The sequence below is a fragment of the Rousettus aegyptiacus genome, unplaced genomic scaffold (assembly GCF_014176215.1).
Source record: "Rousettus aegyptiacus isolate mRouAeg1 unplaced genomic scaffold, mRouAeg1.p scaffold_m13_p_3, whole genome shotgun sequence".
Classification (NCBI taxonomy): Eukaryota; Metazoa; Chordata; class Mammalia; order Chiroptera; family Pteropodidae; genus Rousettus; species Rousettus aegyptiacus.
The window spans coordinates 109,022,181-109,049,681 of record NW_023416306.1 but is presented as its reverse complement, the minus strand read 5'-3'; the positions used below and the strand labels follow the sequence as shown (position 1 = coordinate 109,049,681).

Below are 27,501 nucleotides of genomic sequence, written 5' to 3'. Positions count from 1 at the left end.
ACATTGTCAAGGAAAAGTGGCAAAGCTATATCTAGCTTTTTGCTAGTTTGAGTTTTTAAAAATAACTTTAACATACCCTTCCTCAAGTACTGTTATCATTGGTCATTAAGAGAGTTTGCATCTTAATAGAATTAATCAAGGTGGGTGTCCTTCCATAAAAGGTAAGCACAAGGCCATAGGTCAGGACCACTGAATAGAGAAGAGTGAAAGGGCACTGTAGTCTGGGTCGGGACCCCTTTCTGCATCTTCCCATAGCACTCTGTGTTATAATAGTCTATTTTCTGTCCCTGTACCCCTCTAATAGCTAGCTTGAGGGGAAAAGAATCCATCTTATCCATGTTTGAAACTCCTCCCTAAAACTGGTGCCTTCCCAAATAAATGTGCTAGGAAAGGTGTAAAGTCCTACATGCTTGAGTCCCAAGGTAAATGCATTGGCCATGCCACCTTTCTTAGTCTGATAAAGGAAAAGGAACAAAGGAAACTAACTTATTTATAGCCTGTGCTACAGACCACAATCTGAAGCTATAAACCTAAGAATACCCTATGAGAATTCCAAATCTGGGGCTCAGGCTCTCTCCACCCTCAGAAGGGTCTTATTTCTACTTTCTTTTATACCAACAGCCCCACAGTCCTTTTCCTGAAGGGCATGAGACTGGTTCCTTTGGAAGGTGGCTCTGAGGTCATGTAATGCAAGCTGAGAACTCAGCCTCTTGGAGACTTATGTGTTCCAGACAGACTCAAACCTTAGACATAGCACAGTTAGAGCAAGTGAAACCACACTGGCATTTCTCAGTTGTCTGTAATAAAAACAAAACTATACTTCTGGAAGAATCAGAGCAACTTAATGAGATTAAATGCTTTCCCAAAATTCCACGACATATCCTTGAGACACACATAATTCTACACTCTCATAGATGATAAATCGGCCTACTAAAAGATTTTTAGTTACCAATTTTATTGTTTAGGATATTTTTAAACAATAAAATGGTAGCCAAAATGCTTTCTCACAGTGATCTTAGCTCAAGGTTTGGGGATGGTAAAAAGGATCTCTCCTTACAAAGAGACTAGATTTGAGATTGACGTATGTTATAAAATGATGATTTGTGTCATCGTGCCACACTACCCTAGTTGGGAAAGGCCTAGCAGACAGCATGACGCTAAATATATTTGAACTCTCTCTCTGGTTCAATTGATCGAGTAAATGAACTTATCTAATATTGTCTTTCTCATTAATTATACCTTTTTTCTAGGTTCTTCCTGATGTATCTGATTAACAAAGATGAAACAGAGCACACGGGTCAGGTGAGGAAAAAAAAGTCTCTAATAATCATACCTGTGTTAGCGCTTCCTTTACCTAAGCCTCGAGAATAGGCAGAACACAGAATGAGATGGACAGATGACTCCACTGGTCTCACACATATTATTCCAGCATTCTAAGACGATTCCACTTTGTTAGGAAGGATAACCAGGAGTTGTTTTGGAATAAACACTGACATTTACTAAACCTTTATGGTTATTGCTTCAAAACAGGATAGCCAGAGGTGGAGAAAATACTATAGAAAGAGAATGAGAAGCTAAGTGAATGGAAATAAGAGCAGGAGAATCAGAATAAAATGTTGTAAGAGATGCATAAGATAACCTTATATGTCAGGGACACAGGGTGTGGAGGGGTGGGTGTAGGTATGAATGAAGGGTTGCTAGAGCAACCCAGGAGTCTGCCTAAGCCGCCACTCAATGTTCCCTCATCCTGCATTCTGTGACAGATTACAGATGACATGGAATCAGCCTACTGCTAAATCTAAGATTCTTAGTGGTAATCATCGAATTGGTTTCAGTGGGGTTTTTTGGCGGGGGCGAGGGGGGAAGCAATGACATCTTGTTCCCTAAATAGGCTGGGAATAAAACAAAGAATGTGCCAGTCGGGCCTCACATAAATCCACATCAGTATTCTTAAAGGGAGATAGCAAAAAAAAGGTACTTTTAAAATTACAGTAAGCTAAAACCCAGTTTTTGCTATTTTTTCAGGAATCTTATGTCTGGAAGATGTACCAGGAAAGGTGTTGGGATTTCTTCCCAGCTGGTGACTGCTTTCGAAAACAATACGAAGATCAGCTTGGATAAACTTGAATGAAAGAAACTCCACAATTCTGGACTGTAAACTTACAGTGAAATTAAAATCCTCTTATACTTCTGCAACATTTTTAAAACTGACATTTTCTAAATGCGTACCTTAACAAGAAAAAAGCATTTGTTAAAAATCCATGTGATATTTTTGAATTGATTGGGCTTTTTGTGCCTAATGGACATACCCTGTCAAAATGTTAAAAAATGTTTTCAAGCTTTCCAGTGCTAACGTGTTTGACGGGATGGCATCATGGAAGAAAGGACCAGAAAGAAGTATAAAGACTTGACTGTCACATGACAGTAACCACTAGTGACTCACGGTCTGAATTATAAAAAATCATTTTAACCGCAGTCTAATTTTTCCCATGGTACTTGCTAGAGAATGTATCCAGAATCAGCTTGAAAAACTTTAAGCAGTTAAAAGAAATAGAAAAAAACAAACCAACACTTTGTCGACACTGAAATATCGATTAAGTGCCTTAAAACCTCTTTAGATATAGCTATGCAAGTTTTTTATGTTTATGTTCCAGATGGACAGTCCCATTAATTAGCTGTGTTGATCTGTCTTACTTTAAGAAGCTGCACTTGAAGGTTATTAATATAATTTCTTTTCAGTAACAGCTTGTCAACTGCTGTTATTAGAAGAAAAGTACTGTACTGAAAAGTCAGAAAAATCTCAATCTTATGCCAAATTGAGTAATGCTTTACGGTCCCTTATAAGTAGTGGAGCTGCTATGTTAGGTGAATCTCCTTAAATAAAATGAAGTGCCCACTGCAATAAAGTAATACATACCAATCCATGGTTCGGCCTCTTGTAATGTACCACTTCTGGATGCTTCTACAACCACACTGTGACTGCTAGGAAAAGGGAGGCGAGACAAATGGCCGAAAGCCCCGCAGAAGAAAGAAAAAAATCTCCATAGACCACCATTTGTTTTATTTTGGCCAAATGCATGCCTTGTGGCGTCTATTCTCTTCATCAGCAGCACTTGCCATAAACATTGAGAGGAAGGAAGCTGGAAATGGTGGCCATAACATCCCCTGCCCTTAAAGAATGTCTTAGACTACTAAGCCAGAGAACAAATGCGATGAGCCTCTTCAAACATATTATTTTGGCTGTTGTCAAACACAGAGGTAGGTGTTTAGCGGTAAGCATGATAGAACACACTGCTTTACATGCTTGTAAACCAGCTGTTCTTGAAGGACAGCCTTGGGCCCACCCTTACTTACGAGGCAACCAAAATCGGCTTCAGGCACTTTTTTTTTTTTCTTTGGTTAGGAAATCATGCTGTCCAACCAGTCTTCAAGCTCTTCCTCAGTAACATTTTTTGATGTACTTGGTTGCTCTGATTCTATGTTCTTTTCTTCTGTCACAGCTGGTTTTGCAAGAACTGGGAAAATAAAAATGTTAACAACCTCACATTAGTCCCAAAATTGAGAGTTAAAGCTTCCCTGGGGTTTGTTCCATGATATAATTCAGCCATAATTATTGCTTTGCTTATAACAAAGGGAAACATTCCATTGTTCCTATGCCCTAAGAAAATATAATATCTAAACAAATAAACAAGGTAGAAATTTGCTCTTCAATTCTGAAGCTGAATTTCACAGTTCACTAGGCTTTTAAAAAGACCAACAGCTCAGTCGTCTTTTTACTGTTGTTGTGAAGCTGGAAAGTCATTAAAGGTTCTCAAATGCAGTGCACGGATGGGGCAGTCACCCTAGGACTCTCCATATCGGATGGGCCACCCTCTCACAGAAGATGCACAAATGAAGTGTTCTTTTATTAAAAAAAAAAAAAAAATAGCAAGCAAGGAGAAAGAGCTGGTTAACGGGACTGTTGAGACAGTCAATTAAAAGGTCTGCTGCTGCACAGCTGAGGGCTCCGAGTATCTTAATGTCTTTTTATAGCACAAGTTCAAGTTGCAGCCCCAGGTTTAATATTGCAATCAGGCAGGCGGCAACTTTGGAAGTATGGTATATCAAGTGAAAGGAATGTTGTCAGAAAGGTCAGGTGGGAGGGCGGAAGCAGAGATCTGAGCACAGAAATAGATGTCAGTGGACAATGCCAGATCGATGTCAGACAGCGGTGGAGCTGTGTACGGATGTGACGTGCATGAGGCTGTTCTCACAAAAACACCAGAGTCAAGAAGATAGGAAATCAAATGAAAACCATACCTTTTTCTTCTTGGGCCACCTCCTCATCTTTCTGGGATTCCAGGTCCTGAGGTGTCTGGTCTGGTAAGATGTCAGCCCCCGCTTGTACAGGCGCATCTAAATTAAGCAGCAGATCTAATTCTTCTTCCAAGTGGTCTGCTGCTGACTGAAGTGGGGCAGTGGACTTCTGAGAACCCGTAGAAGGACCCGGTCTTGGGCTATCTTTACCCAGGTACAAGGGACAGCCAGCAGATTTCAGCTCAGAGACGGACCTCTTTCCTCCGAGCCCCAGGGCCCCTTTTAACTGCATCCCTAGTCCCTTGCCTTCATCATTTCTCTTTGGTTTCACCTGAGGAAGCTCTAAAGGAAGGGCGGTCTGAAAGAGAAGCATAATAACTGAGTTAAAAATGTAAGTCCTGCACATTCACTTAAGCAGAAATGGAAGTTTACGAGGAGTCTCCAGTGCGGGCCCTGTCCCAGTCCCTTTCCTTACCAATTAGGGGTACATGTGGGAGACCTCACAAACAATAGGGCTGGGCCTTCTACTCTATCCACCTCAGCTGTGCGTTAACTTAGAGTTGAAATAAAAAGGGCCACGTCTTCCATCAGGCCTGAGAACTGACAGTACCATAGGTCTATTTGAATGCATACTTAGATCTGTGATGAGACTTAAACATTTGTAAAAAGCACCGAGAAGTAACTGGCACATTCGGTCTGTTCACTGTTCTTAAAAGCACTAATATAAAGGTGAAGGGGCAAATTCACCGAAAAGGATGATATTTGAGTGAAAAATTCTAGACACAAGAAAACATACTATTTGATTATATCTGTAAATCAAAAACAGGTAAAACTGATCTTTAGTATTAGAAGTCAGGAAAGTTGGTTTTAGGGAAATAGTGACTCGGGGAAAGGTGGCTTCTGGGGTGCTGGCAATATACTTTGTCCATGAGAATGCCGATTCCATGGTTATAATTTAATAAAAGTGTAAAACTCCCCAGGTGGTTATAATGTAGAGCTAAGGCTAAGAACCACTGTTTTGGAGGGAGGCCTGGGGTGACTCGCATGGCATCAGAGTACACAGGTTCAGAATGAAGTTCAGTACTATTGGCGGCATTGTCTCCTATTTGTGCAGTTAAACTTCCTGTTCAAATCCAGTTGCAAATAACTCTTTGGGGCTTTTAGCAGTGTATGGGGGCTTTATACACAAATATTCATCCATCATTGTCAGCGTTCAAGCTGAAGCTGGGAAGTGGTCCTCTATTCTAATCTGGAACCATTTAATTTCCAGGTGTCTGGCATTGTTTTTACCTCCCCAAGGGATTCTAATGGGCAAACCCACTTGAGAATACCCGCTCTACTTTATGGAGGTGGGGCTGGGCTAGGGGTGGGGGTGTAAAACTATCGGGTTTTCAAAGCTACTGTAATCATCGTATACTTTTACTCTAAGGCCTGCTACTGATGCAACATCCTTCACCTTCAAATGCTCACACTTCTTCTCTCTTGAATCCTGACCCCTATCACTTTTGTTTCAGTGGTTCCCTGACATGTTCTATTAACCATTCCTTACTGTGTGGGACCAAAGCAAGCATGTCAGAACCTTGAACAACTCTGGACACTCAGAAAAAAAAGTACCACTCCCCTAGTCCCTAAGACAACCCCAAACACCCACTCCTCCACATTGCTATTAGAAGCCCCAGGGTGATTTCCCAACGGGTTAATGCCATCCTCTCTACTTCTCTGTCCTGCCCCTGGCCCTGGCCCTTAATTCTACTTGCTGCCCTAACTTTGAAACTAGTAAATGCAATTAGAAACGACTGGATAAGTAACTAAGTCCTGGCTACACTCAAACTCAGCATTACATTCAACTGCAGAACAAAGGTGATCATTTTAGTCACTAGGTTTCTATTTAATATTAGTATTGCCCAGGGTTTCGCTTTAAAAAAAAAAAAAATCAATCCAGCCACAATTATATGTTGAGTTCCTCATAGTACAGTCCTTGGGCCTCCTTCTCTGTCAATTCATCAATTGCCATTTTATACCATCTCCCAAATTTCTAGCCCTTAATTCTGAACATAAATTTCTATATTCATTTGACTAATATTTTCACTCTGATCCTTCAAAGGCACAAATCCATAATGTTCAAACCTCACCCTTCCTGATACTGCCTACCACTGAGTTGCACGAGCTGGAAAACCTAGAATAATTCATTGCCTGCAATCTCTCTCCATTTCCAGTGTTTCACCAAGTCCTGTTATTTTTTCTTTTGAAGTACTGCCTCTTGGTAAAGTCCAATTCTCTGCCATCTCTACTATCATCACCCTAGTCCAAGATACAGTACTATTTACCTGAACCATGCAATAGCCTCCTAACTTGCTTCCCCACACCTACTCGCCTCTTGCATGTATGAATTTACCAAGAAACACACCCAACACCACAGTCCATTCTACAGCCAGCATGTTCTTTGTCGTCGTTGTCATTACCAGTAGTGTTGTTTATGCAGATCTAATTGGGTCACTCTTCTTTAAATCCAAACTCGAATGCTCTTATACTTTGGATCTCAGCTTATCTGTCACTTCTTTAGGAAAGCCATTCCTGATTACACCAAAGTAGACTGGGGTCACTATTATATATTCTCATCACACACTGTAACTCTCCTTCATAGGAGTTACCACAAATTGTACATCTGTGTGATAATTTGATTAATACTCATCTTTCCCAATAGATTAAGCTCCAGAAGAAAGAACCACCACCATGTCTGTCTACTAAACCACTGTATCTTTAGTGCATAACATAAATATTTATGAGTAAAACACCAGCCATTACATTCCATTCAATTCCATTACATCTGATTTTTTAATTTAAAAAACTTTTAAAAACATTATTTCATACTCCCTTAAAACTTTACGAAATGCTACCTACTACAAAACCCTCAGCTTTATGAAATGAATGGTTATTTTCCCTCTTTTTCTTTCCCCGCCCTAATCCACACCAGCTTAACGATGCCATCCATCAGAGTTTTACCTGGACCAATTCGGCAGCAACATTGAGTCGGACTGAGAGAGGCAGTTCTTGAAGGGCTTGAACCAATGACTCACAGTTCACATAAAATGCTGAATTCTATTAAAAATAAATAAATATAATTACGTATGTCATATATATACATATGATCTATATATATCAGGTGATGATTACAAATGTCCTTTTGGAAGTAAAAAGCAATATAAAGTAACTAAATAAATCATCCCCTAGAGTTATTTTTAGCTGGAAGTAAAATCATAAATCACATTTGATATGGTTATAATGTCTATCATCTCCATATTAAGATGAGCAAAACCAAAACCACCTTCTTGAGCCACAGCTCACACTCTCAGAGCAGCAGCAGGGTAATGATCAACGCCATATCCATTATGCACAGCAACCTAGAAACTGGACACAAAAAAACAGAAACAACCTCAAAGGAAAATAAGCATCCAATGAAATCTAAGTGGACGCCTCCTTCAAACTCAGATGGCTGGCCTTCAGGAGAGGAAGGAAGAGCTGTCTAGACAGTGGGATGGGACTGAGGAGCACAAAGAGGTACACGCTTCTCTTCAAAACAGAAAGCAAAGGATGGAAACTTACCTTCCAGCCGGCAGCACTCTGTGAGGCCAACACTAAAAGCTCCCTTTGATGCCCTGCCCACTCATAGAAGTAAAGTCAGATCCGTGCATGACCTCACAAATTGACATTCCAGATGATTATATGGCTTAATCATATTATTATCATAGCTCTTTGAGGTGTCCTGGCAACCCAAGAGAAGGAAAAAAACTAAAAGGTGGTTACAATCACCTCACATTAGAGGCAAACAATCTCTGACCACCTTGTCTACTAAGGATGGTCACAGGCCCAGCTAGAATCACATCTTATTCCATAATCACTGACTTCGAGTTAGAAGAAAACACAGGGGTCCTCTTGTCTAATCTCGATTCCACTGTAGGAATGTCTTGGGTAGATGAGTTAAGACCGGGGATGGAGAGTCAGTTATTCCTGGTGCACTCAAGAAGAGCCCCAAAACTAAATCCAAACCCATTCTAACTCCTACTCCACATAACAGTAGTACACTGGGACCGAAAGAAACAATGTGGCTTTACAACTGCCCTTCTGAAATTTTCTGGAGATAGCTGGCTCTTACGTAATCAGTGTTGGCACCAGCAAGCGTGGCCCCTTGCCCTGAGGAAAAGGATCTTACATCTCAAAATATATAGTAGAGACCCCACCCCACAACTTACTGGCCCACTCAAGCTGCTTCCAGTGGCTTTCCATACAAATGGCCTGTCTTGGCTCATGCTGCAGACTTTCCTAAAATCTCCCCGAGGTTCACAAACCCCAAACAAGAAGCATCTAGCCTTACCTCTTGCTGAGCAGCCCCAAGTCTGGCACTAGCAGTAGCTAGACTCAGTTTGAGGCTCGGCCCTCCCAGGCACCTCCAGGCCCAGTGCAGGAGACAACCATCTGGATTACTTTGTGGCTCATTCCAGGTGGCAGTGGTAGGGCACAGGCTAAAGCTGAACTTGGCCTGCTGTGGCGTCCTTCTCGGGAGGCCCCAGGGCCAGAATTCCTGGTAACCTGCTTCAGACCAAGCTAGAGCCCCACCCAGGTACCTCCTTAGGCGACACACCCAAAAAGCAGACTGGGCAAGCATCAGAGCCCTACTAAAGTGAATCCTGCTTTATAGGGTCAGCCCCTATACAACAGCTCCTCCACTGTAGTCATGGCCAGTCCTCACAACGAATCAGTCTAAGGGCCAATCCCTCCCACTGACATGCAAACAGCAAACAAAACTCAACTACAAACAACACACACAAGGGACACACCTGCAACAACCAGCTCAGGTGACCAGGGAGACTGCGCCACTGAGCCCCATGGGACACCTACTACATAAGGTCACTCTACGAAAACCAGGAGACATAGCAGCCCTACCTAACACATAGAAACAAACAAAGGGAGGAGCCAAACTGGGAAGACAAAGAAACATGTCCCAAATTAAGGAACAAAACAAAGCTCCAGAAAAAGAACTAAACAAAATGGAGACAAGCAATCTAACAGATGCAGATTTAAAATACTGGTTATAAGAATGCTCAATGATCTCATTGAGAACTTTTACAAAGAGATAGGAAACATAAAAATAGAGATAGAAAAAAATAGGCAGAAACGAAGAATGTAATAACTGAAAGAAAAATACATGAGAGGGAATCTACAACAGATTACATGAAGCAGAGAATGAAATCAGCAATTTGGAAGATAAAGTAGCATAGACCACCCAATCAGAACAGCAACAAGAAAAAAGAATCCAAAAATGAGGATAGTTTGAGGGGTTTCTGGGACAACATTAAGCATACCAACATTCATATCATAATAGGCGTACCATAACAAGGAGAGGGAACAAGAAATTAAAAACACATTTGAAGAAATAATGATGGAAAACTTCCCTAACCTGGCAAAGGAAATAAGACATACAAACTGAAGAAGCACAGAGTCCCTAGCAAGATAAACCTAAAGAGGCAAGACACATTGTAATTAAAATGCCAAAGGTTAAAGACAAAGAGAATCTTAAAAGCAGCAAGGGAAAAGCCGTTAGTTACGTACAAGGGAGCTCCCATAAGATTGTCAGTTGATTTCTCAACAAACTTTGCAGGCCAGAAAGGACTGGCATGAAATATTCAAAGTAATGAAAAGTAAGAACCTACAATCAAGATTACTCTACCCATAAAAGCTATCATTTAGAATCACAAGACAGATAAAGAGCTTACCAGATAAGAAAAGCTAAAGGAGTTCAGTATTACAGGAAATGTGAAAGGGATTTCTTTAAGAAGAAAAAAAGATAAAAAATATGAGTAGTAAAATGATGATAACTACATATCTATCAATAATTACTTTAGATGTAAATAGATTAAATGCTCCAATCAAAAGCTAGAATAACTGAATGGATAAAAAAGCAAGACTCTTATATATGCTGCCTATAAGAGACTCACTTTAGGTGAAAAGGCACACACAGACTGAAAGTTAAGAAACTGAAAAAGATATTTTATGAAAATGGAACCTAAAAAAAAGCTGAGGTAGCAATACTTTTATACCAGACAAAACAGACTTGTAAAAAAAGGTTACAACGAGCGACAAAGAAGGACTCAGTAGTCATACTTTCAGGTATTTATCTGACAAAACCCAAAATACTACTTCAAAGGGACATTTGCATCCATATGTTCATTGTAGCGTTGTTTGTAAATATGCCTCCAAGATATGTAGGCAACCTGGGTGTCCATCAATGGATGAATGGAGTTTTAAAAAATGGTACATATATGCAATGGAATATTACTCAGCCATAAAAAAGAAGGAAATCTTGCCAACTGCAGCAATATGGAAGGACCGAGAGGGCACTGTGCTGAGTAGAGTCAGACAGAAGACAAATGCCATATGATTTCATATATACGTGGAATCTAAAGTACATAATAAACAAAAAAGAAACAAACCCAGAGAACATTTTGAGGGTTGGGAGAAGGGATTAAGAAGTACAAATTGTTAAGATTTTTAGAAACCATTAAAAAAGAAGTATAAATTGGTAGGTACAAAACAGTCATGGGGATGTGAAGTATAGCATAAGAGAGTTAATAATACTGTAATAACTATGTATCATGTCTGATGGCTACTAGATTTATCCGGGTGATCACACCATAAGTTATATAAATGTCTAATCACTATGTTGTACAACTAAAGCAAATATAACATTGTATGTCAACTGTAACTGAAAAATTAAAAATTTAAAAAACAAAGCTGTATGTATGAAACCTTGATAATACTAGCAAGAAAGCAAACAAGCAAATAAAGTCAGTCAGTCAGATTTAGGGAATATATAGTGTACTTAGGGAACAGGATGGAGGGTAACAAAGCCCTGATAAGATAGTGGAAAATTCAGTAGGTGTACAGGTGTTTACTTAGTCAGTCCTACACTCAGTACCTTAAGTGCTATGATCGAATCTTTGTTTTCGAGTTTGAAAAACCACCTACTAGAAGGGTGTGATCCTGAATGCTTAACACATGGGTAAGTCACCACGTTACAAACTGGAAATATCCTTCCCATGGCCAAGGTGTGTCTGCGAAGTCACACAGGCAGATCCCCCTTTCTCAGCCTATAACAGAGCAAGACTGTGATGCCTGCCAACCACGTACCTGTTGCTCTCAACTCTCTAGAGAAGGACTGTTGAGACATGCTGGGGTCTGGCTTAAAAGTGTCCAAACTTCCTCTGCCCTCTTTTGCATCATGTGTAACATGACTCTAAGGTACATCATAAATAGTGAAGTTTGTGAGACCCCCATAAAGATATGGGGAATGACTTGGCTGTGCTTATGAACCGCATTCTGAATGATGGGCATTTGGCTGTCATGACTGAAAAGTCTCCTTCCCTCACATTTCAAATTCCCACACCATTCAAGGCCCAGTCGACATTGCACTGCCTCCATGATGCTACCAAGATGCTTCAAATACCCAGGGTGATAGCTTCTCATCTCCTTGCGGAGTCCCAGGGCCTAGAACCTACCATCGAATGCTATTCTGTAAGAAGATTGCTTTTTTTCATCACCAGTTTGCCCTCTAAAGGGCTAAAAGTTGAAGGTCTTAGACATAAGTTAAGCTCAGGTGAATTGCTTGTAATAGTAAAGTATGAATTTTAAAATAGGTTTAATTGGAATCATAACCATGAATTAGACTTTTGCTACATGTTTTAAAATAATTGATGGGTTATTTTTTCCTGGAGAACCCAGTTCCCCATATCTGCCTGGCCTACTCTGAGGGTCACCCGCAGCTGGAGTTTGCAGTCAGGCCCACAATGCCAGGACACCCTGATGCTTTCTCTGCTGTACATACACACTGAGGCTGGCAGAGGGAAGCCAGCCTTCACTGTTAGAACAAGGTCCCTCCACCTGACTTCTCTGCCTTCAACATGCACAGAACTCTGGGTGGTGAGGATCTGTAACCCTGAAGATTCTTCTGTCCAGGAACTGTAACAGACACTGAGCCTCAGTATTGGTGTAAAGGTATACTATCGAGTGAAAAAAAGAACCTGCTACAAACTCTACTTGGCAGCTAAAAAAAAAAAGTAGCCTTTAATCAGACCATTACACCATCTCGGGAGCTACAGCACTCAATGTCTATATTTACTTGGGACTGATGGGCCACATGTACACTTTATAGAAGTGCCCAAATTAGGCAACACTTTGGAAAAAGCTGGGAAGCTTTTCAAGATACAGATTCTCAAGCTTCACTCAGAACTGGACTCTAGGAGTTGGGCCTGGAAGTCTATACCTTCTGAAGCCAGCCATTCAGGGACTACTGTATCTCACCCAGCACTCAGTAGTTGCTCAAAGAAGCTCTACTGAATAAATAAGTTACTATAGCAACAAAAATAAAAAGTAGAATGAAAAAACACTTCAAGCAACTGAAAAAAATTAACCTATTTTTTTACCCCCCAAAATTCTCCCACCCTTTCCTCCTCACGTCTCCACATTGTCCAAAAAAAAAAGAGATGTGAAAATCTCACTCACGAACCTAAACTGAAAGAAACAAACACAAGTCAAAGCGATGGTGCTGGGTCTCTCTCTCGTCAGGATGCCCTTTGAGACCTAACATGCACCCCTGCCAAACTCCTAGTCCCACTTTTTCCTCTTTCGTTTTATTGTCTTGTGTCATTTCTGTCTTTTTCTCTCTCAAGTAAGAAGAAAGGAGTTAAGAGGGACAGGAAACAATTCCAATGGGGAAATGATGAATTCAGTTTTGAATGTGTCCTACTGGTACCTCAACTCTAACTGTTCAAAATCAAACTTGCCTTCTTTCTACCCTTCTTTTGTTCCATTAATGGCATCGCTACTCATTTAATCATCACGCGAGAAAGCTCAGCACCTCTATAAATCTCTCTCGTCCCCGTGTCTCATATCTGGTCAGTGACAAAGCGATCTCATCCTCTGCTGAAGTCCCATCGACATGGAACCCCTTTTCTACCCTCACTGCCCCACAATCTTTTTCCGACATAACACCCTCCCTAACTGGTTCCCCTGCCTCCAACCTCTCATCTCTTCGGTCCCTCCTTCCCAGGATTGCTGATGTCAAACTCAGCCATTTCCATTTTCTTACTGAATAAAACTTCTGTTAACAAATAACAGTAATCATAAGAGTTAGTTTTGAGTGTTTCACATACGCCGGGAATTGCACATATAGAAGGGCTTTTATTTATTATCCTCATTACAACTGCAAGTTATATTTTATTATTAGCTCCATTTCACAGATGAGAAAACAAGAAAAGAAGTTTGCCCAAGGCATAGACCCAGGATTCACACACAGGTTTGTCTCTCCAAAGTCCACGCTCACACCCACATACTAAACTGTCTGCAGAAGAAAATAAACAGCTAACTGCTGGTACTAACTGGCCCAGCCCAAAGCTTGAAGCCTCTTGCTCTGAGAAAGCTACATTCCATCCACAGTCCACAGCTGAGCTCAGCCTGGTCTTCAGATCTCCCTGTTGTTCTACTGTTCCCTGCAACAGGACCTACCAGAATCATAGTCATCCACGAAGTCCCATTCAAATGATCTTTTTCCTGTGTACTGCTTTCAATCACTTCTGGCCCACAACAGCTGTCTCCCACAGAATTAAGTCAATTCATTTATTATACCACTTATTTTATGCTGCATTCTTTTTCATGTATTATCTAAATATTTACTGATCATCTACTATATGTCAGCCACTGTGCTAAGGCAAAGGGCCTAGTGTGTTGAACAAGCATGATTTCTGTCTTGAATACGCTGCATCTAATAAAATTTCTAGTATATATGGATGCTCGAAATTATTTGTAACTCTCAAGATAAATGAAATATTCCCTGATAGCCAACATGGTTCAAAAGGAGTTTAAATGTGAGTTGTTGGCTTTTACGGTATTCCTTGATGATCTCAGTTTGTTTTCAGCTTGTTCTAGATTTCTAAACTGTACCTCAGGTACATGCCCAAAGAGACTCAAGCAAAGACAAATACTTTTAATCCTCAACTTTTTGTATATTATAATACATACTCTTTGTAAAGTGTCCAGAATTCATTTCATAAATAACTTTCCCACCTCAGTCTGTATGATAAGTCAGTATCCATGGTACACATAACACCAGCCCAGAGGAAAAATTAGCGATGTGTGTAGTAGCAGAAGAGGAAGGAGGATGCCTTACCTTTGGGCTATGGAGTCTGCTGCTCAGCCACCTGTCTAAGGCTGTGGACAGACTATCTAATCATTGTCAGACAGTATGCTCTAGTCCTGGAATCGGGAAGTATATGACAAGCCACGAATAATTCTGTGTATTTTAAAGGGCGTAAGAATACCTGTCATCTCTCATGTGGAAAGGATCAGTGAAATCCTGCTTGGAAAACAATCAAAACTCTTTGGGAAGAAAGTATGGCATGAATACACAATAAAATATCTGCACTTTATGGATTCCCTGAAAGACTTCTATGATATTTATTCTTATTTTATAGCTTTATTCTCCTAATTCTGGAAGAAGAGTTATTTAAAGCTATAGAGTTAAAGATTTTCTCAACATCAAAAGCAATGTGGGAGAAAAAAATTAGTTTTCAGCCCTAAGGGGAATTTTCACAGAAAGGGAAAGCAAGCCAGCCAATAGCAAAGTAATCCACTCAAAATCATGACTATAAACTTTCTACCTTGAAACCTAGTTTATATGAGCAATTCACACAAATGAGCAAGTATAAAGGTGACCTCTAGCTTCAAGAATCTGTATAAGTTAAGCTCCATGAAAATTTTCTGAACAATTTAGGTAACGTGAATTACTAAACACTTTTCTACATGAAGACTCTACCTGAACAATAACATGAAAGACATTAGTCTTCAGCCTTGAGAAGAGCCAACCCACATTCAAGACAAATCTTCATCTCACCTGCTTTGGACATGAAGCTTCGCCATCCCACTCTTTCTCCTCGGCAAACCGGAACTGTGAGAAGGAGTCCCCTAGGAATAGGAAAAAACATATGATTTTGTGTAAAAGCCATAGAAAAAAAATCGGTTCTCCAAATTCCTCTTTTGGAAGAAAAATGCCATTTCTGAAGAGCTAACCATCCCAAATTCAGTGATATCCTTTGATGGAAGGTCCTGGCTTCTACATCGTTACGCAGTGAACCGTGCACGGTGGGCATCTGCATTCACTGTTTCATTCGACTCAATAAGCCACCACCCCTCATGCTCCTTGGGAGACAACGAAACAGTTCAGGCCAGAAGACATGGCCATCTACCCATATTTAGCATATTTTCACTTCATCTGCTGAAGGTATGCGAGAAAAATTAGGATGTTGAGGGTGGGCACGGCAGAAAAGGAGAAAAACAGAAATGAAGAAAAGCAGTTCTAGACTGATCCACAATAAGACAGACTTAAAATCTCTCTCTGAGGTGAGGTTATAGAGCTCAATCACTTTAAAAGTCACCTGGTTAGAATGTCAAATGCAAAATAAAACTCAAAGAATGTGAGATTCGATTAATGTGAATCAGGCTGCACTGCTCTGAGCTCTTGGAATAAAGGAAAATGAACAAGTAAGATCAAGATAAATAAGCATGAAAGACAATTCTGTACAGCAAGCTTTGACATGTTTTGTAAATGTATAATTATCTCATTATTTGCATTAAGAACACCTAATTCATAAATGAAGAATTTTTCCTCGACCTGGCTTTCGGGAGCCTCCAAATTATGGTCCTACTTCATTTAGCCACATTTACTTCTTATTTCTTCAGCTCCAGAGTCAGCCTTTTTCACATTCCAAATTATCCTCAGATTCCATACTATCCTCATTCCTCTTCCAGTCTTTCCCTCTCATCTGAAAGACCTACACGTTTCTACTTATTCATATCCTATTTTTACTTCAAGACCTCAGGTACAGTCCACTTCCTCCTGTGATACCTCCCAGGTGATTTACCATAGAATTCGTTCTTTACTTCTAAATTAAAAGGGGCGGGGGGAAAAGTGAATTCAAAATTAAGAAGACGAAGATAAATTTAAAGATAAAACCTACACCAGCTCCTCCAGTTCCACAATATGTGTATCACAACATTAACACTTGACAAGATCCAGTTCAAGGCAAAATGGATCAACATTATCATGAAAAAGGGTAAGAGTATTTTTAATACTCAGTCACTGGCAAATCAATTCGATCCCTCAAAAATTATGATATAAAGGATCTGAATAATATAATTAATAAGGTCTTATATATGGATGTAGATATATGTGTATGTGTACATGTATGTATTGTGATATGTGTGTACTTTATCAATATCTGTAACATTAATTTTTAAAAAGTACTATCAAAGGGCCACAAAAACCTCAATAAATCCTATGATTGCACAGATTACTATAATATGTAATTCAGCAGAAGATAACAGTAATGCAAACTAGGCATGCTATACATATTTATTTTTAATATCTGAATATTCACTTTCGAATACAGGTAAGAGTCCAATAATGGCTAAACAGCTTGTTGCAAACCAATCCTCTTGCTGAGAACTAGGAACTTTAGGCAGGCAGGCAGGGAAAGGAGAGAGGGAGAGGGAGAAGGAGACGAAGAGGGAGAACACCTCTATCTGAAAACATTAGAGAGCTACCATAACATTGAGGACGTGAGGGACAAAGCCCCCACAGAGAAGTGCAAGGAAGACAGTCTAACATTTAAAACTGCTTTTCTCTTTGAGTTATTTGTTAATTTCCGAAGGCCATGCTGAGAGACTGAAAAACTGAGCTTTATAGTAACAACCAGGGAGGTTGTGAAGCTGCAAAGAGCTTCCGTTAGTCTTATGGCACTAGGTGGACAAAAACTAGAGTTCCATACCATGAATGAGGAAGTCCTAGAAAATCAGGGTTTTCAGGTGGGACTCCTGGTGACTATATCTTAGAAGCAGGGATAGGCCACGCAGAAATAGGCCAGCCCTCACAAAATCTGAGGCACAGCTATGAATCAGCTCAATCTCTGATTCTGTCTACAAGAAGTAAAAGTAAATTCTTTTTGGAGGAAAACGACATTATCAACGGCACAAAATTATCTCCATGATTTCTTATACACATGCCCAAAATTCATTAAAAACCATCAGGGGTATCAAGAGATGAGACCAAGACAACAGAAAACTAAGAGAAAGGGGGAAAAAAGAAAAGCAAGATCCTGGAGTTATGATTTTATAACGTAAAAATTTCAAGACTAGGAAAAACTAAAAATCACAATGACATCCACGAAGTCTTCTTTGATTCATACAAAATAAAGTACACACATAAAAAAATACAAAGAAAAATATTTGAGAAAAAGTAAATACCTAGAACGCATTTTGTTTACAGTAATCAAACTTCAAAATAACACAATTTCAAAGCCCTAATAAATAAAGCATATAGAGGATAATTTTGAATGTCAACCCCCCACCCATCCTCTCACTGAAGATGAAAAAATGTTTAGACTTGTCAAAATGATGAATCCTAGAATCAAGAGGGCTTCTGGAAAACATTTTCCCAAAATTCTTCTCCCTGAAGTATATATCAAGGCATGCACGAAACAATGGTGTTATTACCAAATGTACCACGCCTATATCCTGTACATCAGATATGTGGATGTGCAGAAACGATTGGAGACATTCTTTAAACAGACAGCACATTAACAAAGTATTCAATTCTGCTCCTGCTTCATTCGCTTGCTGAAAGAGTTCCTGGTCTCTCACGCTAATATGGTAAAACTGACTGAAGTATAGAATGGACACCAGTTAAGAACAGTGATGGCCAGCTGTTGTGGACAATGGAACAAACGTGGATAAGTGAGAATGTCTTAGGAGGCATCAGCATTCATAGTTTTGGTCACGCTCACCAGCTGTGTGTTCAGAAGTAATTACAGCACAGTGGACTGAACAGAACTGGAAAGTATAACAGGAGTACAGCACTTTCTTCCTTCCTCTTCAGCCAAGATTGATTCCATGCCTTAAAAGAGGTTGTGGAACTGCCTTGCTGTGTGTACTTACACAGCATCCTCAAATAAGGTAGAAGAGCAGCTAGTGTAACAAAAATCCCACAATATTCTACCTTGCAGATAAGAATACTACAATAGCAGGCCTGCGAAATCCAATGATTGCTTATGAAGCATTAATTTAGCTACTAGAATCTGCTAAAAAAAAAAAAAAAAAAGGAAACTAATACACCTTGAAAGTTCATATTTTTCTTACATGATAAAAAGTCTCATATTTTCTGTTCCAGCCACGATTCTGAGGTTGGTATGCATGTGATGAAAGCTGAGATACAGGTGATCCTGAAACAACTGTTATCGCTTAAAAGGGAACTACATTGCTCTAATGCCATATTTCTAAAGCCAAAATTCATGACAGATTTTTGCCAATCAACTAACTTATGAAGCACATGTTATAAAGTTAGATATATGAGATGGCAGCCATCTTAAGTATACTTTTGAAAATATTCAGAAAGAGTATTTCAAGCAGTGCACAATGCTTCAATTTCTAGGATTCCTCAATGATACTCATGATCATCAAACGAATCTCCGAGCGTAGGGGTTAATGAGTAGGTAAGTCTTTACCTAGTTACAATTAGAGAGGACAAATGTAATCGTAAGGGGCAATTACTAGCGGCAGTATCCCACTCTGGCAGCGCTAGTCAAATAACATCTTACTCCTCCACCCACCTCAGCTGAAAACCACCATTTATTTAGTATCATAAATGTACAGTATAGTGACTGCAGGAACAATCTAACAGCAGACAGTGGTGAGAAAAGACAATGCCTGTAGATTATCAAAAGTAAATCTGGCTACTAAAAACTTTTATAATAAAAATCTTAATAGTTTTATTGAAATTTTCTATTTTTCTTATATTCTGGATGTCCATTTTATGACAGTAATATTGTGCTTTAGCTTCAGCTAAATATGATGTAACACTTGACCAAATACAAAATGTGTATTTGTTGTACCTCCCACATTCAGTTAGTGACATTCTGTGAGTCCATTTTAAAAATATGGTAGCTTTATATGGAAAGATATCCATTACTCAACTGTTACCCCCCCCCAAAAAAAATCAAGTTTTAGTACAGTATAACTAAGACATACAGATATACATATATACACGCACAAAACAAATCACAAAGAAACTAATCTATGAGTAGAAATAAGTCAAGATAATTATATACCTATTTTAAGAATGATTATCTCTCAGAGGGTGGGACTGAAGGAGACGTCTCCTTTCTGCATAATACATTTTCCAGTTGTGTTTTCCTTTGTAAACAACAAGCACATGTTACTTTTGGAACTGAGCCAAGCGGAAGTAAGGAAACCTAGAAAAAATCTGAAGGGCAGGGACCTTCTCAGAACACATTTAAGACAGAAAATCCACAGATCTCAAAGCTGGAACCACAGATGTCATTCATGCTAACTCTCACTTTATAGAACAATGAAGAAACAGGCTACAAAGGCTACATAGCCAGTTAATGGCTAGACACCAAGACTTCTTGGTTACTAGCATTTATTAGTTTATCTGTAACTAACAAAGCTCTTTCCACTATATCTCCACTAGGCTTCTCAATTCCCTAGGACAAAAACAGACACTCAAATGTTTTATGACATTTGGTATACCAATATTTGATATATTGACAGTGTTTGAAGATATGAAAATCATAACTCAAAAAATTCCTCATTTTAGGAAAAGAATCACTTCAGGAGTTCCCTTAAATAATTACTATAGTACTTTTTAAAACGAATGTTTTTATGGGATTCTGGGTATTCTAATAATGATAATATCAGAGAAATAAACATACCAACTCTGTTGCTGTGTTTATAATAACCAAGATTCTCACTCTGCCTAACTTCTTAAACTGGTCTAATTTATGTCTTATGATAAGTGCCAAAGTGGACACTAAATTTGTTAGAATTCCACAGGGCTATGCTTCCTAAAAGCTTACCATTCAGTCGTAGATAACATAATTTTGAATTTTAAGCTTACCCTTTCAGCCCCATCGGCAAAAAAGGGCTTTAGCCAAGCAGAAGTGCTTAACATAAGCAAAGCTCTCAGTGGAAGTTCACATGGAGTTATAAGGAATAATCCTGATCTGGGCAAAGAGAAACCTGCAAAGGCTTTCAGTTTCAATAATACAGATCTCAGGTGCATATGAATAATGGAAAATGTCATAAATCTAATAACCCAGTTTCAGTAGACTGGTAGTGGCATTTTGCATAACTGACATCTGTCCTAGGTATTTGGGTCTTTTTCTCATAAAACTGTCCCAGATCTATGTGGTACATCCTCTCAGAAATCCATGTAACTAGTTCTGGATGAGTACTTCATTTTAAACTCCATTTTCCTGGCTCTGCTTTATCATTTATTCCCCCACCACCACCCCACCACCTCACCACCTCACCATCCCAGACTTTAGAATATACCCTCAACCAGAACACCATGCCTCTGGGAAATCACAAATGAACTTTATAGGTTGACAAGTTCACGGTCTTCATAAAACATATATATATAACAGTCACCACAATGGCTGCCACAGAAAATGAAACATACCGTTTCTTCTCTCTAAATTTCTCTGTTCTCATCTATGAGAGATGGCATATTTGGAAGGTCGAGGTGAATCCTAAGTCCACAGGCTGACACCAATCAATGCAGAAATAATCCACAGTTCAGCCTATAGGACTTTAAAAATCCTCACCACCTCCACTTTTTTAGCATTCATAGATGAACCTTTCTAGATACAGATGTCAAGTACTTCAGGATTTACCCTAAAAGGAAACAACAATTAACACTTTGTGAGGACAACTATACAAACCACTACAGTGATTAATAAAGTTAGGTTGAGCCAAAAGAACAAGAGAGGTAAGAAAAATCTCTCCTCCTGCACGACAGTGGCTTATACTTCACTTTCTCACCAGGTGTGGGGTCCAAAAGCCCCTGAGCATCAAATACCCACAGAGTAGGGTATGCCTATCTTCCTAATGCCCCTAAAAAGTTGTTTCCCCACCCGCAAGGATTATGTAGAAAGAAAAAACAAATACACACAGGTACCATTAAAGGGTTCTAGGCTTTATGAGAGATGAATGATGCTGACATTCTGGAATTTAGAATCTAGCTGTTTTCCCCAAAACAGTTTGTGAATATTTGATTAACCCTGCACCACTGTAGGCAATCTAGTAAAATTTCTCAGATCAATTATTTTCAGGAACAAGGCCAACATCAAATCCTAGCACAGAACTCCAAGATGAAACTACATGATTAGACAGGGTGAATAAATAAGAGAATTTGAAATCAATCCTCCGATGGGCAATAGCATCGTAAGATTTTAGAACTGGTCCGAAGTAAAACAGTGTCAGTTAGAATTAGGTCTTGCTGCATGTAACAAACACCTGAAAAATTATGGTTTAAACAAGAAAAAAGGTTATATCTCTGTCAATTAATGAAGTCGAGACCTGGGCATTTAAAGGCTGGTATGGTGGCCCATGCTCCTTCTTCCAGGTCATTGCTCTGCCATTGCTAGGGAAGCCCTTCTTTGATCTAAGATGATGACCAAAGCTGCTACCTCATCAAAATTACAGACAGCAAGATGGAAGAAGAAGAGTTGAAGAAAAAGGAGCAAAAGATATACATCTGTTAAGTTTTCCCAGAAGCAGGACATTTCCACTTATTTTCCTTTTTGGCCAGAACTGCATCATAAGGTTTTATCAAGCCACAAGGAATGTAAGATAATTAATTCCTTCCCAGGTGGCCATGTGCCCAAATAAGAATCAGAAGTTTGAGTAGAAAAAGGAGAATAAATATGGAATGGGGAAGCAACTACTCTGTGTGACAAATTATCAGAAGGTCCCACTCAAGGGATAGTTAGTTAATAATGGTCAGCTTCAAGTGTAGTGACTGTGCTCACTGAGATTGTGAGAGATTGTGTCTCCTATTATTTCAATGACATACTTAGAATATTTAAACTTCTCAAATTGCAATTAAAATTAATTTTAGAGAATACATGCCTTTCAACTTTTCAAATTCTGATATGAAGTAACTGTGGGATAAAATTCAGGTTTCCAACATAACACAAGACCTTTTTATCAAAATAAACATTTGTTTACTACCTTTCTCATGGAAAATGGGTATAATGTGAAGTTAAATGATAACGACTTTATTAGGAGTAACAATTTATTGAATTATTTTTTAAGTACATTTTTCAGCACAACTATGTGTCAGACACTATTGAGTGCTAAGCATATAAATAGAGAAGATGCAGCCCCCTTTCTCCCAGCTCTCAAGAGCCCAAGTTGAATAAGACAAGGGAAATCATGAGAAATAGAAAAATATGAAATTTGAAAAGAAATTTTAATTTCTTCCTCAGAGTTTTAGAAGGGTTTGTACTCTCTCCCCTTCCTGTTTTACACATACACACATAATGTTATTCTCACGGTGTTAATTTACTTAAAAAAATTTTTAGTCCACCTAATAGCTTATTTTGTATTTCATTTTAACCTATCTGATATTCAAAATGTTGACTTTGTTGGTTAATCCAGCTGGTGAAAACCATCTTACAAATAATCAAAGGTTCCAGGTCTAATACCTGAAGTAGGCTACCCACTAACCCCATGGTAACCTTGCAATGATTTACAATTCACTTCCAGAAGCAGCAAATGAGAAAGCAGAGCCAGATCGATGCCAAACTGCAATTATCTGGGAATTAGCCTGGTATATGTAGGATCATGCTCAGATCCAAACACACACACACACACACACACACACACACACACACACACTCACACTCCAGTGCAGTAGTACAGAAAAAGCACATTCCCCTAGTACAATGACACTCTGCTTTCCAAAGATCACTGTGAAACTCAGTATCTTGGTCCCAGAGCCCGAATTTCCTGGCCTGTCATCCATTCCTCCTCATTATTTCATTTCTTTTCTACACTGAGTATTTTTTTGAAAGTCATATCCTGTTACTTATGTCTCTTGGACATGATTATTTCCTATCTTAATCTGCTCAGTTTTTCTTCTTGAAATTAAAAGTTCTCCCTCAAGTGTAATGTTAAATAATTAAAATCCCCAAACGCTATAATCTCATGATGAAAAAAAATGGCTCAAACCATGCCCTCAGAGAATAATACTGTGGGGTTTGCTAGAGAAAATGTCTGAATCTCTTTCTATCAGGAATAGGAGGATGCTTTCGATTTGTTATTTACTGGCTAAATGCATGCCAGAGTCTCAAAGTAAAAGATTTAGACGTCTTACCGACTGTCTTATCTCTGATTTATCTATTTTCTTACTGCACCTCAATCAGTTCACTGAAATCACATCTCTGATACTAATTCACATCTTCTTAGTATAAAATGCAAATTCATATCCACACCTTTCACTGCTGACAGCTCTTTCAGCCTCTATACTCATTGCTAAGATTCTATAAAGCCTCTTTTGAAAAGCACATAAGGATTTTCCTAATAGAATTCACTGCTCATAAGAACAATATTCGTAAAATCTCCAGCTGAGCCGCTCTAGCAAGCACTAGCAAAATCCAAAACGAAGAGGGGACACCATTAGTCAATATACTTTTATTGAGGTCAACTCATGCAGGAAATGCAGAATGGTGGAAGTTAAGTTTTAGATAACTGTTTCACGTCCAAAATCCTTGCTTTTTAAAAAATAAACTCTCTTAATTCTAGCTTTTGAGTGTGCCTGGAATGAGTCTGAGTGTGTCCCCAGAGAAATCACATGAGCAGAGAGACTTCAGTATAGAAGGGAGTTTGGCCATGCAAGAAGCAGAAGGTAGGACAGTACAGCTCAAGCATGGTGAGGAGTGAAGGGGCAAGATGTGACTAAAGAGAAATTTGGGTCACGTTCTTTATGTGACTCAACATTCTTTGACCAGTTATCAAGCTTCGCTGCTTAACACGATAGTCCATAAGAATAACCAGGCTTAGTGAAACTCAACTGGTCCTAGTTCTTATCTGTTAAACACATTTTACATGAATACCCAAATACACACTAATTCTCAGGTGATGACCATCCTTAAAACATTTATAGATTAAATAAGACAACACAAAACAGTAAAAGAAAATGTTTTAAAGAAAAAGTAGGGCCTGTCAAATTGTCACCTCCAAAACAAAGAGGGCAGAAGATTCAAAAGTGCTGTTTCTCTGTATAGGGTAATGGATTGTTAAACACACATACTCGCGCGCGCACGCGCTCTCCTCCCCTCCCTTCCTCTCTCTCTCTCTACTGTAGCCATATGCCATCTCCCTAAATCACTCTTGAGAACCTGGAATCCAAAAATGAAGCTATATGGAATTTAAGAAGCTAACCTAACAGATAATTAGCTCAGAAAAAAATCTCATAGGATCTCTACAAAAAGTTTGGACACAGAAACATCTCCATGCCTAAGAACACACCGCGCCTCTAATTAATATACAGAGTCGCTAATCTGGTAGTGGTGGTCAGTGGTAGAAGGTACAGAAATGCTGTGAGAGACAGGATAACACTGGGGAGAAGTATACACCTTACCTAAAAACACGATGGCTCTCTGTCACCTAGGTCCAAGTTGGCAGAGAGATCACATCATGTTCAGCATCCTGGTTCCTGCTCAGAGTTGCCCACAGATTCAAACCCTGGTGTCTGGTGTCGACTACTGAACCCTGTTCTCCTAGACTTTAGCTATTTAAGATCACAGTTATTTTGAACTGCACCTTCCCTGATCCAACCCCTAAATATGAATCTTGGCCTATGCTGTGACCACATTTAACTTCCAGCCTTCCTGAGTCTGCCATTTTATGTTGGTATCCATCTCATGTCTATTTTTGTCTTCACATAGATGGCTAGTATATGTTTTGATGATAGCTGATGAGTATTCAGTACTTTGGTATAGCACGATGAAGCAGAAAAGCAAACGGCACATTTGGAAGCCTTAGTATTTGTTATTGCTGAATACATTTTGATGGGCACTTTTTGGGCCTTGGCATTCCACATGTGAATGACATGTACTGCTGTTCTTGGAAAGTCAAGAGTTGTCTTGTGTTTGGTAGATCAGATTGAGAATGTCAGTAGTCAGGATGCTGATTCGCCTATTTACAGCTGACTTAGAGTGTGCTTGGCTTTCCCCTCCCCCAAATATTTGATTCTTCATTAGTGTACATATCACTATAATAGGCTCAGATTGTTAATACAGGGATAAATAAAATAACGACTTAATTCAAACACTGAAAATAAAAATGAGATTAAAGAGCAGTGATCAAATGAAATAGAATTTTCGGTTGAAAAACTATTAAAGTTACATACATACCTAATAGTGCTAGGAATGTACAATATCAGTTACTGGAAAAATCAATGTGTGGTTCACAGTCATAAGAAATTATTTTAATATTAGTATGTATCTTTTCTTTATAGACAAACATTTATAACATATACTTGGTTTCTCTTATAAGAGAAAGTAGAAACTAAACATTACTGCATTTACCACAGAGTGCTGACTACCACAGGTAACTTGCTCCAAAATGTTCAAATCTATAGGTATGCCATGGTATTGTATGCATGGTTAACAGTTTTTAGAAAGGCATGTATTTCCAGAATTATGTTAAATCCACAAATATCAGCTTGGCTTTCCTTTAAAGTCTCTATTCCACATCTAAAAGAGTGGTGAATTTTAAGAAAATGTGATATATAAAACTACAAAATTATAAGACAATTAACTTAATAAACTGAACAATAACTTCCTGATTTTACCAAAGGATTCATGAGCAGATTCATTTAGATATCGAGACTCCTGACATATTTACAATGTGATTAAATTTCCAAAAACTTTACTTAAAAGCTTTCGGAATACATTTATCGTTAAACGGTAGGAATATTTGTGGACTAATCTATAAAGAAACATCTGTTGTTTGGATGCTAACTCCCAAGTGTTTCCAGTTTGATAATATATTTGTGTTTATTGTAGACTCAAAATAAATATGTTCCTTTTCACGGGTATTGTCAAAAGTAGCAACATTTTTTCAAGGTTTCAAAGCTCGAAGTAGAATTTGCCCAGTAAACTATCAGAGTAGTATCTCTAAATCACTGGTGTATCTCTCACATTTTAGTAGCATGAGAGTAATAAACGTTGGGTTTTTGTTATTTTAAAGAAAAAGTATCTTCTAAATCTTTCGTGCACTATATGAGAAACTTGGGCTAGGCAAAGTACCAGCGGAACCTGTATACCTAATTCCATTTGACAAGTTTTATCAATCATTTTTAACATAATTAACAAGATTTGTTCCATTTCATGTTTACTGGGTTTCCAGGAGATGCCATTGGGGAGAATTCAGCAAGTTAAGGTCTTAATTTGTTTTAAGCCCTCACCTCTGGCAAATTTAATCCCACCTGGGGCTTTATGGGTTTTAACCAAATAGCATGCTTTTTTTTTTAATTTTAACATTGGTATGTGTCTCTAAAGTATAAGGTCTCTTTTTAATACTATAATAATATTATCATACATAAAAACGGCAGCAGTTAAAATATAAATTAATATCAAACATGTAGATAATTTTAAATATCCTTACATGTTTTGAGTTTCTCTTGGGAGTGTTGAGGATTATTTTTTATAGTTGATGTATTCAAGTCATAATCCAAATAAATTCCCCACAATGCATTTAATGTGTCTCTTAAATCTCTTTCGTATTCATAGTTTATTTGTTGAGGAAACCAGATCATTTAATCTGTCCATTTTTTCCACTTCTGGATTTAGCTGATTTGTACTATCATATGTTTAACCTGTTCTTTTATTCCTTATGTTTCCTATAAACTAGAAGTTAGAACTAGAGACTCGATCAGATTGAAATTCAGTTTTTTGGATGGACACTTTTTAAATCAGAGAAAATTAATGGAAACTTATAAGACAAATATGAATTTTAGATAAAGCTGTAGTGTTAGTTTTTAGTTATCTGGAGAAGAGAAAACCATCTCAGACCTACTGTTTGCCCGAAATTTTTAGGAAATGAGTAGATCCTAAAGTTCATCAGTAATATCATTTAGTAGTGGAATTAAAATAAACAAATTATAATAAAGTTTTTTAAGAGTGAAGTGATAGCACAACCTGTGTGGGTATCAATAATTTGACACTGTATAAAATCCAGGATGCTAACAAACTTTTTCAGATGAGAACAAATTAGGTCACGATCACCCAGGAA

At 38.6% G+C, this 27,501-nt stretch overlaps 2 protein-coding genes across 2 annotated transcripts in view; one reads left to right on the top strand and one right to left on the bottom strand.

Moving 5' to 3' along the window:
* The window catches only part of RYR3 (ryanodine receptor 3), a 464,873-nt gene extending 461,963 nt beyond the window's left edge, over positions 1–2,910 (top strand). The window contains exons 103-104 of the mRNA XM_016160800.2: positions 1,251–1,302; positions 2,026–2,910. Coding sequence (XP_016016286.2) covers positions 1,251–1,302; positions 2,026–2,121 — 148 coding nt within the window. The 3' untranslated portion in view covers positions 2,122–2,910. The remainder of the gene's footprint in view (positions 1–1,250; positions 1,303–2,025) is intronic.
* Positions 2,911–3,040: 130 nt separating this feature from the next.
* AVEN (apoptosis and caspase activation inhibitor) overlaps positions 3,041–27,501 on the bottom strand; it is a 150,602-nt gene continuing 126,141 nt past the window's right edge. Inside the window, exons 4-7 of the mRNA XM_036239540.1 lie at positions 15,239–15,309; positions 7,300–7,395; positions 4,300–4,654; positions 3,041–3,515 (exon numbers count right to left, since the gene is read on the bottom strand). Coding sequence (XP_036095433.1) covers positions 3,400–3,515; positions 4,300–4,654; positions 7,300–7,395; positions 15,239–15,309 — 638 coding nt within the window. The 3' untranslated portion in view covers positions 3,041–3,399. The remainder of the gene's footprint in view (positions 3,516–4,299; positions 4,655–7,299; positions 7,396–15,238; positions 15,310–27,501) is intronic.